The 14,571-nt window shown below is 41.1% G+C and overlaps 1 protein-coding gene across 5 annotated transcripts; it reads left to right on the plus strand.

Moving 5' to 3' along the window:
* The first annotated feature begins 560 nt into the window (after positions 1-560).
* On the plus strand, positions 561-14,529 carry HTATIP2 (HIV-1 Tat interactive protein 2). Of its 5 annotated transcripts, none has more exons than XM_037027081.2 (6): positions 561-709; positions 1,237-1,432; positions 3,184-3,291; positions 11,146-11,283; positions 13,115-13,176; positions 13,863-14,529. In XM_037027081.2, the coding sequence occupies exons 2-6, from the start codon at positions 1,238-1,240 to the stop codon at positions 14,083-14,085; spliced, it is 726 nt and encodes a 241-aa protein (XP_036882976.1). In that variant the 5' UTR covers positions 561-709; position 1,237; the 3' UTR covers positions 14,086-14,529. The 5 variants fall into 5 exon arrangements, with proteins under 5 accessions (XP_036882976.1, XP_036882975.1, XP_036882974.2 ...); XM_037027080.2 differs by having other exon boundaries at positions 607-709; positions 1,175-1,432; XM_037027078.2 differs by lacking the exon at positions 561-709 and adding an exon at positions 744-924.
* Positions 14,530-14,571: the final 42 nt, after the last annotated feature.

The following is a 14,571-nucleotide window of genomic DNA, read 5'->3' on the forward strand; positions in this document are numbered from 1 at the left end:
AGGACAGGATCAGTGTAGACAGCTATATTCTAACCACTGACCTGGGCTCTGGAGAGAACCATGAGATCAGGTGTGGGAGGTCACCCTGGCTCAGCTACCTAGGACCTGGGCAGGGAATTAAATTATGCCAGTGAGATATGGTAAGAGCTTGAATTACACAAGAGAAATATTTGAAAGGGAGATAGGAGACAGTACTGGTGATTAATCTGGAATTTGCAAAGGCCAGGGGAAAGGAGTCCGAGGGGACAGCCCTATATTTTGACTGCAGAAGGGAGGGGTGAAGATACACTGATGTATAGGGACAATGACACTCAAGAGTGGTAAGAAGTAGGTTTGTTTATTCCAGATGGGGAGGGTTACGTTTTTCACATGGTGAATTCAAGATGAAGATGTCCAGTACGCAACGGAAACGACAGCTTTTAAAAAGACCAGAAAAAGTCAATTTATTGGCTGAGGCCTTGGATATGGGCCAGCTCAGTCCCGATGGTGAGCAAGGATGTTGGAGAAGGTCCTGGACACTCCTTTACGGGTCCCTTAGATACACTTAGGGAGCGGTCTCTGAGCATCGCTCTCAGCTCGCGCTGAGCACGTGCTCCAGGCCACCCCCGCCGCGCCCGCGCACCAGACGGTCGGTGGGTGCGCCCCAGGCCCCTCCCCGCTGGGCGGGGCTAGGCAGGGCCCCGCGAAGTCACCCGGAAGACGCAGTCGGGTAGGCGCGCTTGTGGCCGCCTCTGACCCCCTGGGCTGGGTGGGGAGGACCGAGGAAGGGGTGCCCGACGAAAGGGAAGAGAGGGCAAGGAGCCGAGGGGAAGGGGGGATGCCCGGGCTCGCGGCGCTGGGCGCGGCGGCGGCGGCGGCGGCGGCGCTAGTGGCCGCCCTGCTCCTGCTGCCGCTTGAGGACGCGGGGCCGGGGGCCGGCTCCAGGTAACCCTCCGCCTAGGGGACCGAGCGGGCCCCTGAGCCCCCGTGGGAACTGGGGATATCGTGGGGGAGCGAAGCCTCGGGGTCTCCGCAGTTTGTGCACCTGGGCGCATTTCCTTCTGCGCGTGGGTTGGCAGTGGTGCGGGACCATCACGCCGCTCCACCCTGCAGGTGACTCAGCACTTTCCCCTGGGACCAGGCTGTGGAGAATAATATCTTCCACTAGAACAAATAAACAACCCTTGTTCCCCAGGGTAACCACGAGGCATCCCTTAAACATCCTAAGACCAGCACCTGTTGTTGATATTTCTGCAGCATGGCCGAGACGGGGGCGCTGCCAAAGCTTCGTGAAGACTTCAGGATGCAGAATAAATCCGTCTTTATTCTGGGTGCCAGCGGGGAAACCGGCAAGGTGCTTTTAAAGGAAATCTTGGAACAGAGGCTTTTCTCCAAAGTCACGATTATTGGCAGGAGGAAGCTCACCTTTGACGAGGAAGCTTATAAAGATGTGGTGGGTATTTGAACTGGGGCTCAACAATACACACTCAGTGTTTCTGCAGCGTAAATATATTTCATACCTCAAGGCTGTACATTGTCCGGCCAAGGATGGTGGCAGCAAGAGGTATCAGAACAGTCTGTGAGCCCTTTCTTGGGAGCTGGAGTCCTAGTTGAAGACTCACATTGACCTCCCCTCACTGTGGTGGCCTTGGGCGAAGCCCTTCTAGACCTTTTAAAAGGTCTGTCCCACGTTGTAATGGGGCTGGGGAGACGGGGAAGAGCACTATTTTCAGGATCATTCAACCTAGTTCTAGAGAGTCTTGTGACCTTGGGCAATTTTCTCAAACTACTTTGCTTTGTCTACCTGTCGGCTTCACACTAATGCCATTGATGCAGAAAGTCCTTTGCAGAGCAGGAATGGTCCATGGCGGTGAAAGGTGGGGTTATTCACCTACCAAAAATGTGCCCTGCCTGAAAACTTCCAGGGCTGCAGGCTTGTACCTCTAAGTGGAATGTATCCCCTTCACTGTCACTTTACCTTTCATAGTTAACCAGATACACACCAGACTTCAGTGGGGCTCTAACCCCCTAATATTGGAAGTCTGACCTTCCTGGAGATTCCTTTCCCTATTTTACTGAGTTATATGTGAAGTACAGTAAATTAAACTGGTGAAATTCTGAGACCCCACAACTATAGAATTTGGTCCCATGAGTTTCACAGTGGAATATTCCAAATAACAAATGGTCTCACAGATAGATGTTCTGGACTCTTGCAAGTCCATGTTCAGGTCAATTTGTATATCTCTTTGGTCCATCAAGGCTTTTCAGTTTAAAACATCTTTACTGAGACTGAGGCAGGTAATATGTGGTCTTAAGAGTCTGGCTTCATGGGGTGTGTGAGATGCTTCTAGCAATTAAAAACTGAAATCGAGTTCTGTGCTTTGATGATAGTCTAGTTTTGGTGGCACATCTTTTGGTCAGGCACTTTTTGTAAACATATTTTTTCTTGCAGCATTATGCCTAGTACCAGGAAAATTCTTTTGAGGGAGTTAATGGTAGGGAAGGGAAGCAACATTTTATTTGGACTCCTAGATGATGAGAATTTCTCAAATGTTCTTTATTGAGTTTCCCAACAAACTTATGAAGCTATGTGGAGGTTCTTAAATTTCAGTGAGTGTGAGAATTACTGAGGGTGCTTAGAAAAATATATTTTCTGATTTAGATGTATTGGTGTGAGACTGAGGAATATGCCTTTTTATCAAGCACCTGCTGGCTGGTTTATATTGCAGGTGGATCATGGATAAGACTCAGGGAAAGATTATCATTCACATTTTACCTTTGAGAAAACAGGTATATAAAATAACCTGGCCAAAATTACATGCCTAGTAAATAGCAGGCCCAAGACTTGAACCTAGGTCTTTGATATTAAACCATTTCCTGTCTCCACATTATACTTCGTTGGTATCCATCCTGGTCATAGACAGACAGATCTTTTATTTTTCCATAGGGAAAATTATAAGTGAACCTGACTTTAGTGATCTGAATCACCCCTAGTTCAGTTATGTGTACTGTGTACATATAAGTGCATTGTTGATTTTGAATTCAGATTAATTGCTTTTTGGTGGGAGATACGAGCTTGCAAAATTTGACATTAAGTGGGCAAACTTCAGTAATATTCTGTAATTTATTTTTGAAATTTAGAGGGGTATTTTTGTCTTTTAAAAAATAATATCAGTTTATATTCAGCTGTGTCCTTATGTCTAGAATCAAGAAGTGGTGGACTTTGAAAAGCTGGATGACTATGCTTCTGCCTTTCAAGGTCATGATGTTGGATTCTGTTGCCTGGGTACCACCAGAAAAAAAGCTGGGGCGGTAAGGAAAAAAATATACTCTTTTCCCTTTTTGCGGGCCAGAAATGTCAAAGATTCCTTTCTTGCTTATTCTTTTTCTTTATATTGCTTTAGTGTAAATATGCACTTTTTTTTTAAAGGTTAGAAGACAGTTTTATTGAGCAAGGAGAAAGTACACTCTTGAAGGGAGAACTGGTGGCCTGAGAAGTCTTATCGTTTGAGATTCCATATGTTGCCCTAGCCTTTGCTATGCTTTAAATAGTACTGATAAGTTCATTTTTCCTTCAAGTAATCTTTGAGTTCGGGCCTGCATGCCGGAGACATCAGAAGTATTTACCTGGTCCTCCCTCCTGCAAATTTGCTATCCCTACATCCCCTGATGAAGGCAAAAACCATCATGTCTGAATAAAAAAAAAAGTAACTGGCTCATGCTGTTAGCAGTAAGCTCTTTTTTTGTTTTGCCTTTATAAATGCTTTAAACTTCAAGTATTCCCTCTCACATGAGCAATTTGCTTCAACTTATTTTCATAACCAAGTTTTAAGCTTCTGGCAAAGAACATCAGAATAGAGGCACGATTCAGCTAGCCTCCAGTGATGACTCAGCCCCCAGCAATGATTCAACTTTAGTGGTGATTCAGCCTTTACTGACGCAGAACTGTTCTAAAGATATTTTATTTTCTTTTTAATGGTGTTCTCAATTGCATCGGCCGCTGTCCAAAAGTCATAGCTTTCTATGTAGACCCTGAGAGAGTGTTAATACATCTTACTTAATTTACACCTTGACTGTAGTTTATCCCTCTCACAGAATTTAATTTTGCTGGAGCCAAAGATGTCTATTAAATATGCAGGACCACAGTGTTGCCATGGACCTTACTATAGGTCTATAAACAGGCCTATGCCCCAGAATTATTAGGAAAGCACATGGTTAAGAAGTATGGGTTTATACCAATCAGGAATTAGGCTTAGATGTACTTCTCTGGGCCTCCTGGTGGTCCAAAGAATAATTCTGTAAGTGTTTGTAGTTCTGCCATGTCCACTTTGGAACACAGCTGGATTTTGAGCTCTGTGCTGGCAAGTGTGGATTATAGAGCAGTTTGACTCTCCGAGGAATTGGCACATTATTTCTCCTAGAAAGGGTCGTGTTCCTGTTCAGCAGCTAGTATAGTCTTTTCTGTGCCAGGGACAGTCACAAGTGGTTTGCCCTGTCAAAGCATCAAAGGACTTTTGAGTTAGTACACCCCAGGTTGCACTGTCTCAAGTGCAAACCTGATTTTGGTGGTGTGTTAGGCTGAGAGCAGTCAGTTTTCATGACGTGAGGCATATGTCATTATAGAGCACTCCAGGGAAAAGTCTAAATTGCTTTGTTACATTCAAATTGTATAATGCAATTTTAATGAGAGGAATTGAGGGTCTTCCCTATCCAGAATATTTTTTAGGTGGAGTTCTTTCCACCCCTCAGCCTGCTCACTACCTTTTGTTTTCCAAAGTTAGTTTGAAAAGATAAAAGTAATTAATGAGTAAGCAAGATAAAAGACATGTAAGCCAAAGATAGTCTTCCATAAAACTTACTTCCATTAGTAAGTTTTAAGAGGTTAATGACAGAAAGGAAGCGGACATTTCCTCTGAAAAGTTTTTTTTTTTTAATTTAAAACTAGTTTAGATTGGATACAGTGTGAAGTTTGGAAGTTGTGATAAATTTAGGCAATTTAAAAGAGGTGACAATTCACAAGTGGCTAGGTAATAGTAGTTGTTTGATGGGGGGTGGGGTTGTGGATTTCCAAGCTCACCCCACCCAGTATTCTGGGTCAGCAGCTCTCTCTGTTGAAAAAGAGTTCAACAGAGAGATACTGCAAAGCTGGTGGCAAGCCTTGTGACATTTTGTAGCCGTTTTGTAACTGGAACACCCCACATTTTGCCTTAGCAATCTGAGTTTTCCAGGAGAGAAACTTCAAGAATTTAGGGCTTCTGTATGAGTGTTGAAATTCTCTAAGTAGCCAGCTTATTTCCCTATGATTTTCAGTGTACTAGTTGGCTAGGGCTGTGACAACAAAGTACCATAACCATGGTGCCTGAAAACAACAGAGATTTGCAGTCTCACAATTTTGGAGGCCAAAAGTCTTAGATCAAGGTGTCATCAGGATTGGTTCCTTCTGAGGGCTGTGAGGAAAGGATCTTCTCCAGGCTTCTCTCCTTGGCTTACAGATGGCTGTCTTCTCCCTGTATCTCTTCACATGTTATTTTTTTCTTTATGTATATGGCTATGTCCAAATTTCTTCTTTTTATAAGGGCACTAGTCAAATCGGATTAAGAACCACCCTATCCAGTATGATGTCATTAACTAATTGGATCTACAATGACCCTATTTCCAAATAAGGTATTAGAGGTATTAGAGGTTAGGATTTCAACATAAGAATTTTGGGGGAAAACATTGCAGCCCATAAAATTCAGTCTACCCAGATTTCTGTTGAAACTGGTACTAGGGATAGGTCTATTAGTTTTCTTCAGCTCTTTGGAAAACCTTTTTCTTTAGCAATAGCTTGTTACCTAATTTTCTTTTCACAGCAACAAGCCATAGTCATCTAAGCAATACAGTGGCTTCCTGACTTGGCCCTAATCCAGATCTACTGGATCAGAATCTCTGAGGTTGGAAACTTGGAAACTATTTTTAGCAGGCTTCTTGGGAGATTCTTGTGCAGTCAGTCCTCTTCTTCTCGTTGCACCTGCTTTTGGAAAGCATTGGGATGTATTAGTTTTCCTCACCTGCCACTTTCCTAGCCACTGTCACCCCAGATGGCCTCCACCCTGCTTTAGTGAATAACTTGTAAGCTAGTGAAGTTTGAGATACCCTTTGGAAACCAGATCTACACTGACCATGAGTGAAGAGCAAAAACTCACAGATGCCACTGAGAAAATAGTGAATTCCCATTATTTGTATTAAGAGAAGGATTTGGTTAGTGAGTTTGAGGTGGTATGATGTGGCATTTATCTCCTCATCTACTAGGCAGAGGCTCTGGCAGTCCAGGTTCTGGACAGTGCCACTCATGTGATTAATGCAGCCATTGTAACATTTCTTAGGCATTGTTAGAGTCTCTTGCCTTCTGATTCTAATGATGCATTCTTCTAATCCAGGGGCTTGCAAATTACGAACTGTGGGCCAAATATAGCCCACCTGTTTTTACATAGCCCATGAACTAAGAACATTTTTATGTTTTTAAATGGTTAAAAAATTCAAAAGAGGAATATGTCATGACACGTGAAAATATAAGAAATTCAAATTTCAGTATCCATTATTAGAACACAGCTCTCATTACTTTATGTGTTATCTATGGCTGCTTTTGTGCTGTGGTGGCAGAGCTGTGTCATTGCAAAAGAGGCCTGCAAATAAGAAAAGATATACTATCTTATCCTTTGTTGTACTCTCTACTGTTTTATTTGTCTAGGCAGGGTTTGTGAAGTGGCAAAGTCCTAAATGGGTTGAGGGATCCAGATTATGGGCCCTGTTTGAATGCCAAGTAGCCATGGGACCTTGGGTGTGCCGGTCAGCCCGGTGGGCCATTGCTTCCTTGTCTTTACTGAGAAGGAGGTGGCCCTGAAGCCCCTTTGGTCTGCAGAAGTTTTTTACTTTCATAACAGAGAAATGAATGCCCCAAATGGAAAAATTTTGTGAGAACAGAAATCGACTCAGGAATCCACATCATCAGTTTGATTGTATTTTCCTTCTCAGAGCTCTTTCTCTAACTAAGATTTTGATTCCACCACTGTGCATCAGATATGTAGAGATGCCCTCCAGGACACAAACAAATGGGGCCTCAGATTATACCATTTGTTGTTCATAGGCATTTCTGTCTTCTAGTCTAACTTACAGGGTTAGATTGAAAAGGAGTGAAGGAAAAAGAATCTGAAGCAGACATACAGCTAAGTAGGACCCCTTACAGAATGGTGGATCCTGCCATCCTGGAAAAGGATCTCCCTGACCTTCTGGCATGCTCGCTTATCACATCAGTCAGTGCTAACATACCTTACTTATTAGGATGAGTTCTTAAGCAGGAGTGTCCCCAGTTACCAGGCATTGGTAAAGAAGGTTAGAAGAAATGTTTTGTAGTTTTGGGTTTAATATGACTTAAAATGCAAAGTAATTGGAGAATTTGTCTCCCTTGATGTGTGTGAAACTTGTGAGGATATCTCCACAGAGTATCCCATGTTATATTACATTGTCTTTTTTCTTTCCAGCGGTGGCTGAGAAAGGAAATTTATAGTGGAAATTTATTTAATCAATTCCTTTTTCTAGAAGGAATTCTGATTCCTAGCTTAGAGCAGGATACACTGAATATAGAGTCATAAAGATACTATAACATAATGGACTTAATGCTTTTGAAAGAGATGTCTTTTCTCCTGCCATATGATTAGAGAAACTAAGTGCGATTTTTCTGAAAATTTTGTTTCTGGGATATGGAGTAGCCTGTTTTGGTTTGTTTTTCTATTGTATTTTTTAAATTTGAGCTGTTAGAGAACAAGAAAGGGTGTCAACAATAAGATTTTAAAGAGAGTTCCCTACTATCTAGAAATGGAATCTTCCTCACTCACAGAAAATTGGTGTGTGTTGATACCTCTGAGTCAGTCACCAGGACCTACATTTAAGATTTCTAAGTCCTTTAAAGCCACTGATCCCTTCACTTTTGAGTTTCATTCACCAGCTAAAAGGCCTTGCATCGGGGTGGGGGAAGTGAAAATAAAAATTTGTGGCCTTGGAAAAATACCTGTTTATAATCAGCTTGAGGGCTCAGAGGATTTGTGAAGTCATTTTGGATTAACAGCCATTGATTGCTAATAAAACAGTATTTAGCTTTGACCAGAGAACAGCAGTGGAGAAAGGTATGGGCACCTTGTCAGCAGGGCCCATTGAGCCGGGATGATGGGCTGGGTGCGGGGGTCCCTGCGGCGCCGTGGGCACTAGCCCTCCAAGGAGCTGTTGTCAGCTGTGAGCGAGTGGAGTGAAAGGGAGGACGCCGGCGTCTGATGGCTGGGGTGGTATTGATGTGCCTTAGCTGACTAATCAGATTGAAAAAATCCCATGGTATTTATGTCACTTTAATTTTCATCAAACAATTGGAGACGGCAGCACTCTATTAAGGAGAGGTTGATCCAGAACGAAAGCCAAATAAATTAGGGTCTCAGTTTAATCAAATGATCCCTTTACTGGTCTTGGATTAAGTGAGAGACAGCGTCGGTCTAGAGACTTGTGATTGGCTGAATCTTTCCCTTATTTTTTAAAGATGCTGACGAAAGAAAAAAACATTTTAACAGAGAAATAATAGCTAGATTCTAAGAAATAGTGCTAAAACAACGGCAACACAAAAAGGAATTCATTTCTCCAGTCAACTGTATAATTCTACTGTGAATAACAAACCAGTTATTAAAACCAGAGTCCTGGTGAATTGGAGTGAGGGGGAGAAATAGATGTGGAAGAGCCATTTGAGTGTTTTAGAATTTTTCTATGTGGTTTTGGATTGTTTTTCTTGGCACATGTTTGGCACACATAAAATCTCAATTCGGAGAATGGCTCTGAGGAGACTCACATCCCTCTCTTAAGATACGCCAAGTATTGAAATTGGTTTGTTTTCGCACTAATTTCCAAAGGCAGCATCGTGAGTTTGAGTCAATGGAGAGGACAGGTCCGCAAGTCAGTTGCTAGGACTGAATATCAAAGTGTACAATACAAAAGGAGGTGGTGATGATTCAGGGGTAAAGAGTTAAGTTTATATTACTTAAAGTAAGGCAGAAAAGTAGTAGTGCCCTGCAGGTAATGAATATAGTTAAAATGTTCTGTGAGTGATGAGTAAAGACGACAGGAGAGGCTTTGGGGGTAATGGTAATGTTTTATTTCTTGATCTGAGAGCTGGTTGCAGAGGATGTTCAGTTTATGAAAATTAATTGAGCTGTATGCTTACAATACATTTTCTTCTGTGATCTACTTTCAATACATTGTTTAAAAAGTTTGCTTGGACCTGTTGCTTTAAAATTGAATTCTGTATTAGTTTCCTATTGCTTTTGTAACAAATTGCCTCAAATTTAGTGGCTTAAAACGACATGAGTTAATTTTCTTAGCGTTCTGTAAGTTAGAAATGCAACATAGATTTTGCTGAGATAAAATCAAGGTATTGACAGGGACTTCATTCCCGTCTGGGGGCTTTAGGGTAGAATCCATTTCCTTACCTTTTCTACCTTCTAGAGGCCACCAGAATCCCTTGGCTCATGGTTCCTTTCCCCCATCTTTAAGACCAGCAGTGGGGATCAAGGGCTTCTCATGCTGTGTAACTCTAATCTCATTTTCTTCTTCTCTTTTCTACTTTTAAGGACCCTTATGATTACATGGGGCCCAGTTGGATAATACAGAATAATCTTATTTTAAGGTCAGCTGATTAGCAACCTTAATTCCACCTGTAACCTTAATTCCCCCTTGCTGTGTAACCTAACATATTCACTTGTACAGGAATTAGAAACTGGATATCCTTGGGAAGCCATTATTCTGCCTACTGCACTTATGAATCAGTCATTTTCAATAGCTAGAGATTGTGTGAGATAAGAAGGAACATGGGTACAGTGAAGATCACTATTCAGAGCATCAAGAATTTGTACTCGCTCTCATTTCTCACCTATTTGCTGGCAGTTCACTGCACCACTGTACTTTGTTTTCACTTTTCCGTAATGAGGGGGTTGGATGTGATGTTCCCTAAGGTGCCTTCTAGCATTTATGAAAGGTACACATCTTCATATGAAGTAAAACATTTAGCAATAATTGCCATAAGGCACATTTTAAATTAAAGTCATTGGGGCAGCAATTCAGTCCTCAGATGGAGAGTCCTTATATATTTGTGGATACCTATGGAGTTCAGCTTCAATAATATATATTTCTCTTTACCTGTCTCAAGTTTGAGGATCCCAAATTTTGGTGGTCCCAAGAGGCTGTTCCTCCATGGAATCCCCTTTCTGGGTGCAGGCACGTGTCCTTCAGTTAGGCACTGAAAGTGAGTCTATATTCTGTTGTTTGCATCATCATCCTTGCTCTTCCTCCTTTTATTGCCACTTAGTCCTCTTTTTTTTCCCCCTAATTGGATTTGCCTTGCCTCTGCTTTCATTGGACTTTTATTTTTATTCATTCAGATATTTTTGGAGCATGTTCCACATGCTGCGCATGTACTGATCTGAGACGTGAATTAAGAAGAAAGACCCAGCCACTACCCTGGACTAAGTCTAGATGAGAGGTCTCTAAACATTCTTAATTATACACCTGTCAATAAAAAACATTTGAGGGTGCAGTACTCTTTATTAATATGTAAAGTGTGTTGTAAAACATGCACAAAAATTAGAAATTAAATCTGTTTAAAATTAATTAAAATTAACATTTAATTAATTAACACTCATAGTGTCTGGATAGTATTCTCAGCCATGCTTTGAGACCCTACTATGGTAGAGACAACAGGGAAGAAAATGAGAGAAAACAGAGAGGTTTGTAAGGTTGTAAAGTTACGAAAGGACAAAAAATGGGTGACTGCAAGCAGTTTCTCAGCCTGATCTTATTATTCCTTTCACTACTTGCATATTTGTCTGGTGTCTGTGTTTCAGTATCATTGCTCTTGTTTTTTTCATTGCAGTCTAGGCTTGCTGGTAAAGCTGGTATGTCTATCCCAAGGATTGTACTTGGCACCTTTCCCAGGGTCTAAGCCTGACATTCGTGTATTACTTGGATGTATTTCATTTAGGTTCCCATTCTCCCCCACCCGCCCCCGGCCTCCTAGCCTGCCACCCAAGCTGAGTGGTGATCTTTAAGATGGATTCACAGCTTTTTTGAAATAACTCACATCCTTTTCCCCCTCAGGAGGGATTTGTTCGTGTTGATCGAGATTATGTCCTGAAGTCTGCAGAGCTGGCAAAAGCTGGAGGGTGCAAGCATTTCAACTTGCTGTCTTCTAAAGGAGCTAATAAGTTGAGCAGTTATTTATATCTGCAAGTCAAGGTTTGTGCATGTATCTTTCACACACTTTGGAGAATCCTGGCTAATTGACAATACTAAATCATAAAATGTGAAATGATATAAAACTGCATTATTATGCATTTTTTTATAGCTACAGGGACTGTTCTTTGCAAGGATAAATTTAGTAAACAGGAATAATATGAAAGATAATTTCCAGGGTCTTCCCCCAGTTATCTAGTAATCATCAAATGAGATGTGGCAGTTGTAGTCTTGAATATTAGCTTGGAATCAACATTAGAAGGGACTTCAAAGCAGTGAATCTTAAACTTTTCCAGAGTAGATGATATTTTATTATTGGGTATGGTTCTTGCCCTCAAGGAATTTAGAATTTGCTTATGTTGGGAAATCCCCAGGGCCAGGCTCAAATTTGGTAATTTTCTAGATCTCACAGGACTCAGCATATAGTCATACTCAACATTTATTATAATGAAAGACTATAAAAGCGATGTCAATATAGGGAAGAAGTGCATGGAGTCAAGTCCAGGAGAAAAGAAGTACAAGCTTCCAAGGGTCCTCTGCCAGTGGAGTTGCATGTGCTTAATTTCTCCAGCAGTGAATACTGTCCACCAGAGAAATTCATTTGAGCCTAGAAGTCTAGGTTTTATGGGGTTCATTCACTTAGGCACCCTCAACCTAGAAAAAATTACAGACTTCCAGAAGGAAAACAAGTGTTCATCATTAACCAAATTGTTTATACAGATAGTTTAGGCATAGGAAACTACCCATATCAGTTAAGTAATTAAGTACCCAGATTATCAGCTAATAAATGGATGAATAAAATGTATATGCATACAAAAGAATATTTTCCCCTTTAAAAAGGAATGCTACATTTTATAACATGGGTGAACCTTGAAAACATGCTAAATGAGAGAGGCCAGTCACAAAAGGTCACAACTTGCATGGTTCCATTTATAAATGTCCAGACTAGGCAAATCTATAGAGACAGAAAAATTAGTGGTTGGCTAGGTCTTGGGGGTGGGGATGGGAGTGAGTGCTGATTGGTAGGGGATTTCTTTTTAGGATGATAAAATAGTCCAAGCTTAGATTGTGAGGAGGGTGGTATAACTCTGTGAATACCCTAAAAAACATTAACTGAAAGAAATGTTTAAAAAAATCTACCTAGGATTATACAATGTGACAGTGCCCAGTGAATGTCATTGAACAGGCCAAGGAGGAGGAGGGGAGCCCCCACTTAATTCACAAGGCCTTTAGGGGTACATGTGTCCTGATATCCTCTGGCATTTCTTTTCATGGAGATGACTGGCATGACAATGTATGGTTTGTCTAACAAATTTAATTTAAAACATGTAGATAAAATATCATTGTCTATCAAAATTTGGTGAGGTTTGTTAGGAAGTGAGTAATATAGAAGATCTGTGGGATGTTTGGACCCACTGGAAACACCTGGAAACCAAAAGAGGTTAGTACATGCCAGCCTGCAGCATTAATTCCAGACTAATTATTCTTTTATGATTGAACTCCTAACATGCCACTTACTTTCTCTGGATGTTTTTTTTTCCACCCCTCTGGAACTGTTTTAATTTGTTTTAATGAGACAAATGAGAGGCTGAACAGCCATTCACTTATTCAGCCCATCTTTTTAGCTCTTTACTACATATCAGGATTAAATTATTTCTTCCTTAACTTTCTAGACTCTCTCTTTGGAATTTGAAGTTCTAGATGAAGATATTTACAAGTATTGAGACCTGCAGAAGCAGATTATCTTCAGTACCCCAAATTATTCTCTCTTAAGCATTACAGTAAATTGGTCTTGATTAGGTACTAAAAATGTGGGGTTTTTTTTTTTTAACAGGGAGAAGTGGAAGATAGGATTGAAGAATTAAAATTTGATCGTTATTCTGTGTTTAGGCCCGGGTAAGTATCCATACCACCTGAGAGCACACTGTTGGTTATTCCCTGGAATCTAGTTTTTCCTTTGAAGAGACTGATAACTAAGTTATATAAGATATGAAAGCTGTCGAGATGGATTGCTTCTCTAAAAGACCTGCCTTTTGGCTTTGAAGGAACGCTCAGACAGGTGGTGATGCCAGGTTCAGAACAGTCTAAAATATCCTGAGTAGCTTTTGCTGCCTTCTTTTTAAAAATCCTAGTAAGACCTTTTACCCCCTATATTACCATGTTTGGTCTGCTCTAACAGAATAGCACTACAGACGGGGATGCTTAAAAAACAGAAATTTATTTTCTTATAATTCTGGAGGCTAGAAGTCTAAGATCAAAGTGTCCAGAGAAGCCTTTCTTTCTGGCTTGTAGGTGGCCACCTTCTGTGTCCTCACATGGTCTTTCCTCTGTGGGCATGTGAAGAGAGATCTCTGATATCTTTTCCTCTTTTGTAAGGACACCAGCTCTATTGGATTATGATTCCACCCTTGTCATCTAATTTAACCTTAATTACTGCCCTAAAGGTGCTGTATTCAAGTACAGTCACACTGCGAGTTAGGACTTCAACATGAATTTTGTGTGGGGACACAGTTGAATCCATAATACACTCCATGGTCTGAATGCAGTTTACCATCTCTTCCTCTGATTTTTTTTTCCTTTAGAGTTCTGTTATGTGATAGGCAAGAATCTCGCCCAGGTGAATTGTTGATCAGGAAATTCTTTGGCGTCCTACCAGTATCTTGGGCCAGTGGGTATTCTGTGCCCGTGATCACTGTGGTGAGGGCAATGCTGAACAATGCAGTGAGACCCAGCAACAAGAAGGAAATGCTGGATAACAAAGCCATCCATGACCTGGGGAAAGCTGATGGCTCCCTCACACTGTAACCACCCTGGAGAAATGATTCCTACTCTAAAACTCAACACCTACCACCTAATTGGTATTCAGGGGTCTAAAAAAATGTGTTATTTACCTATAGTTTCACTTTTATTCACAGAATTGTTGGAGTGTGGGCACAGGAAATTTGTTGTTTTGTTTAAGTTTCTCCCGGTGGTTCAGTTGCCACTGGTGGAGAGGCCAGCTTTGAAACACTTGTCTACAGAGTCGTAGCATCACAGCAAACATTATACATCATGCAGATTAATTCTGTTCTAAAATTGTTGACATTTGTGTCTGAGTTATCCAGGGCTGACTGCACATAACTATGTAAGTGAATACTGTGCCTTACTACTTCTTTAGAATATGTAATGAAGGTTTTATATATAATAGAGCTTATATAATTTATGGGACAATTAAATAGAGGAATAAAAATAAATAGGTCCTTAAGTGAACACTGTGCCTTACTACTTCTTTAGAATATGTAATAAAGGTTA

The sequence above is a fragment of the Manis javanica genome, chromosome 11 (genome assembly GCF_040802235.1).
Source record: "Manis javanica isolate MJ-LG chromosome 11, MJ_LKY, whole genome shotgun sequence".
NCBI classification, from domain to species: domain Eukaryota; kingdom Metazoa; phylum Chordata; class Mammalia; order Pholidota; family Manidae; genus Manis; species Manis javanica.

What these genes read in the sequence shown, in the direction of transcription:
- HTATIP2 (XM_037027078.2), top strand. Translation starts at nt 818, where the DNA reads ATGCCCGGGCTCGCGGCGCTGGGCGCGGCGGCGGCGGCGGCGGCGGCG. An exon ending in GGGCCGGGGGCCGGCTCCAG is followed by an intron (nt 925 to 1,236) that starts GTAACCCTCCGC and finishes ATATTTCTGCAG; the next exon opens with CATGGCCGAGACGGGGGCGC. An exon ending in ATTTATATCTGCAAGTCAAG is followed by an intron (nt 11,284 to 13,114) that starts GTTTGTGCATGT and finishes TTTTTTTAACAG; the next exon opens with GGAGAAGTGGAAGATAGGAT.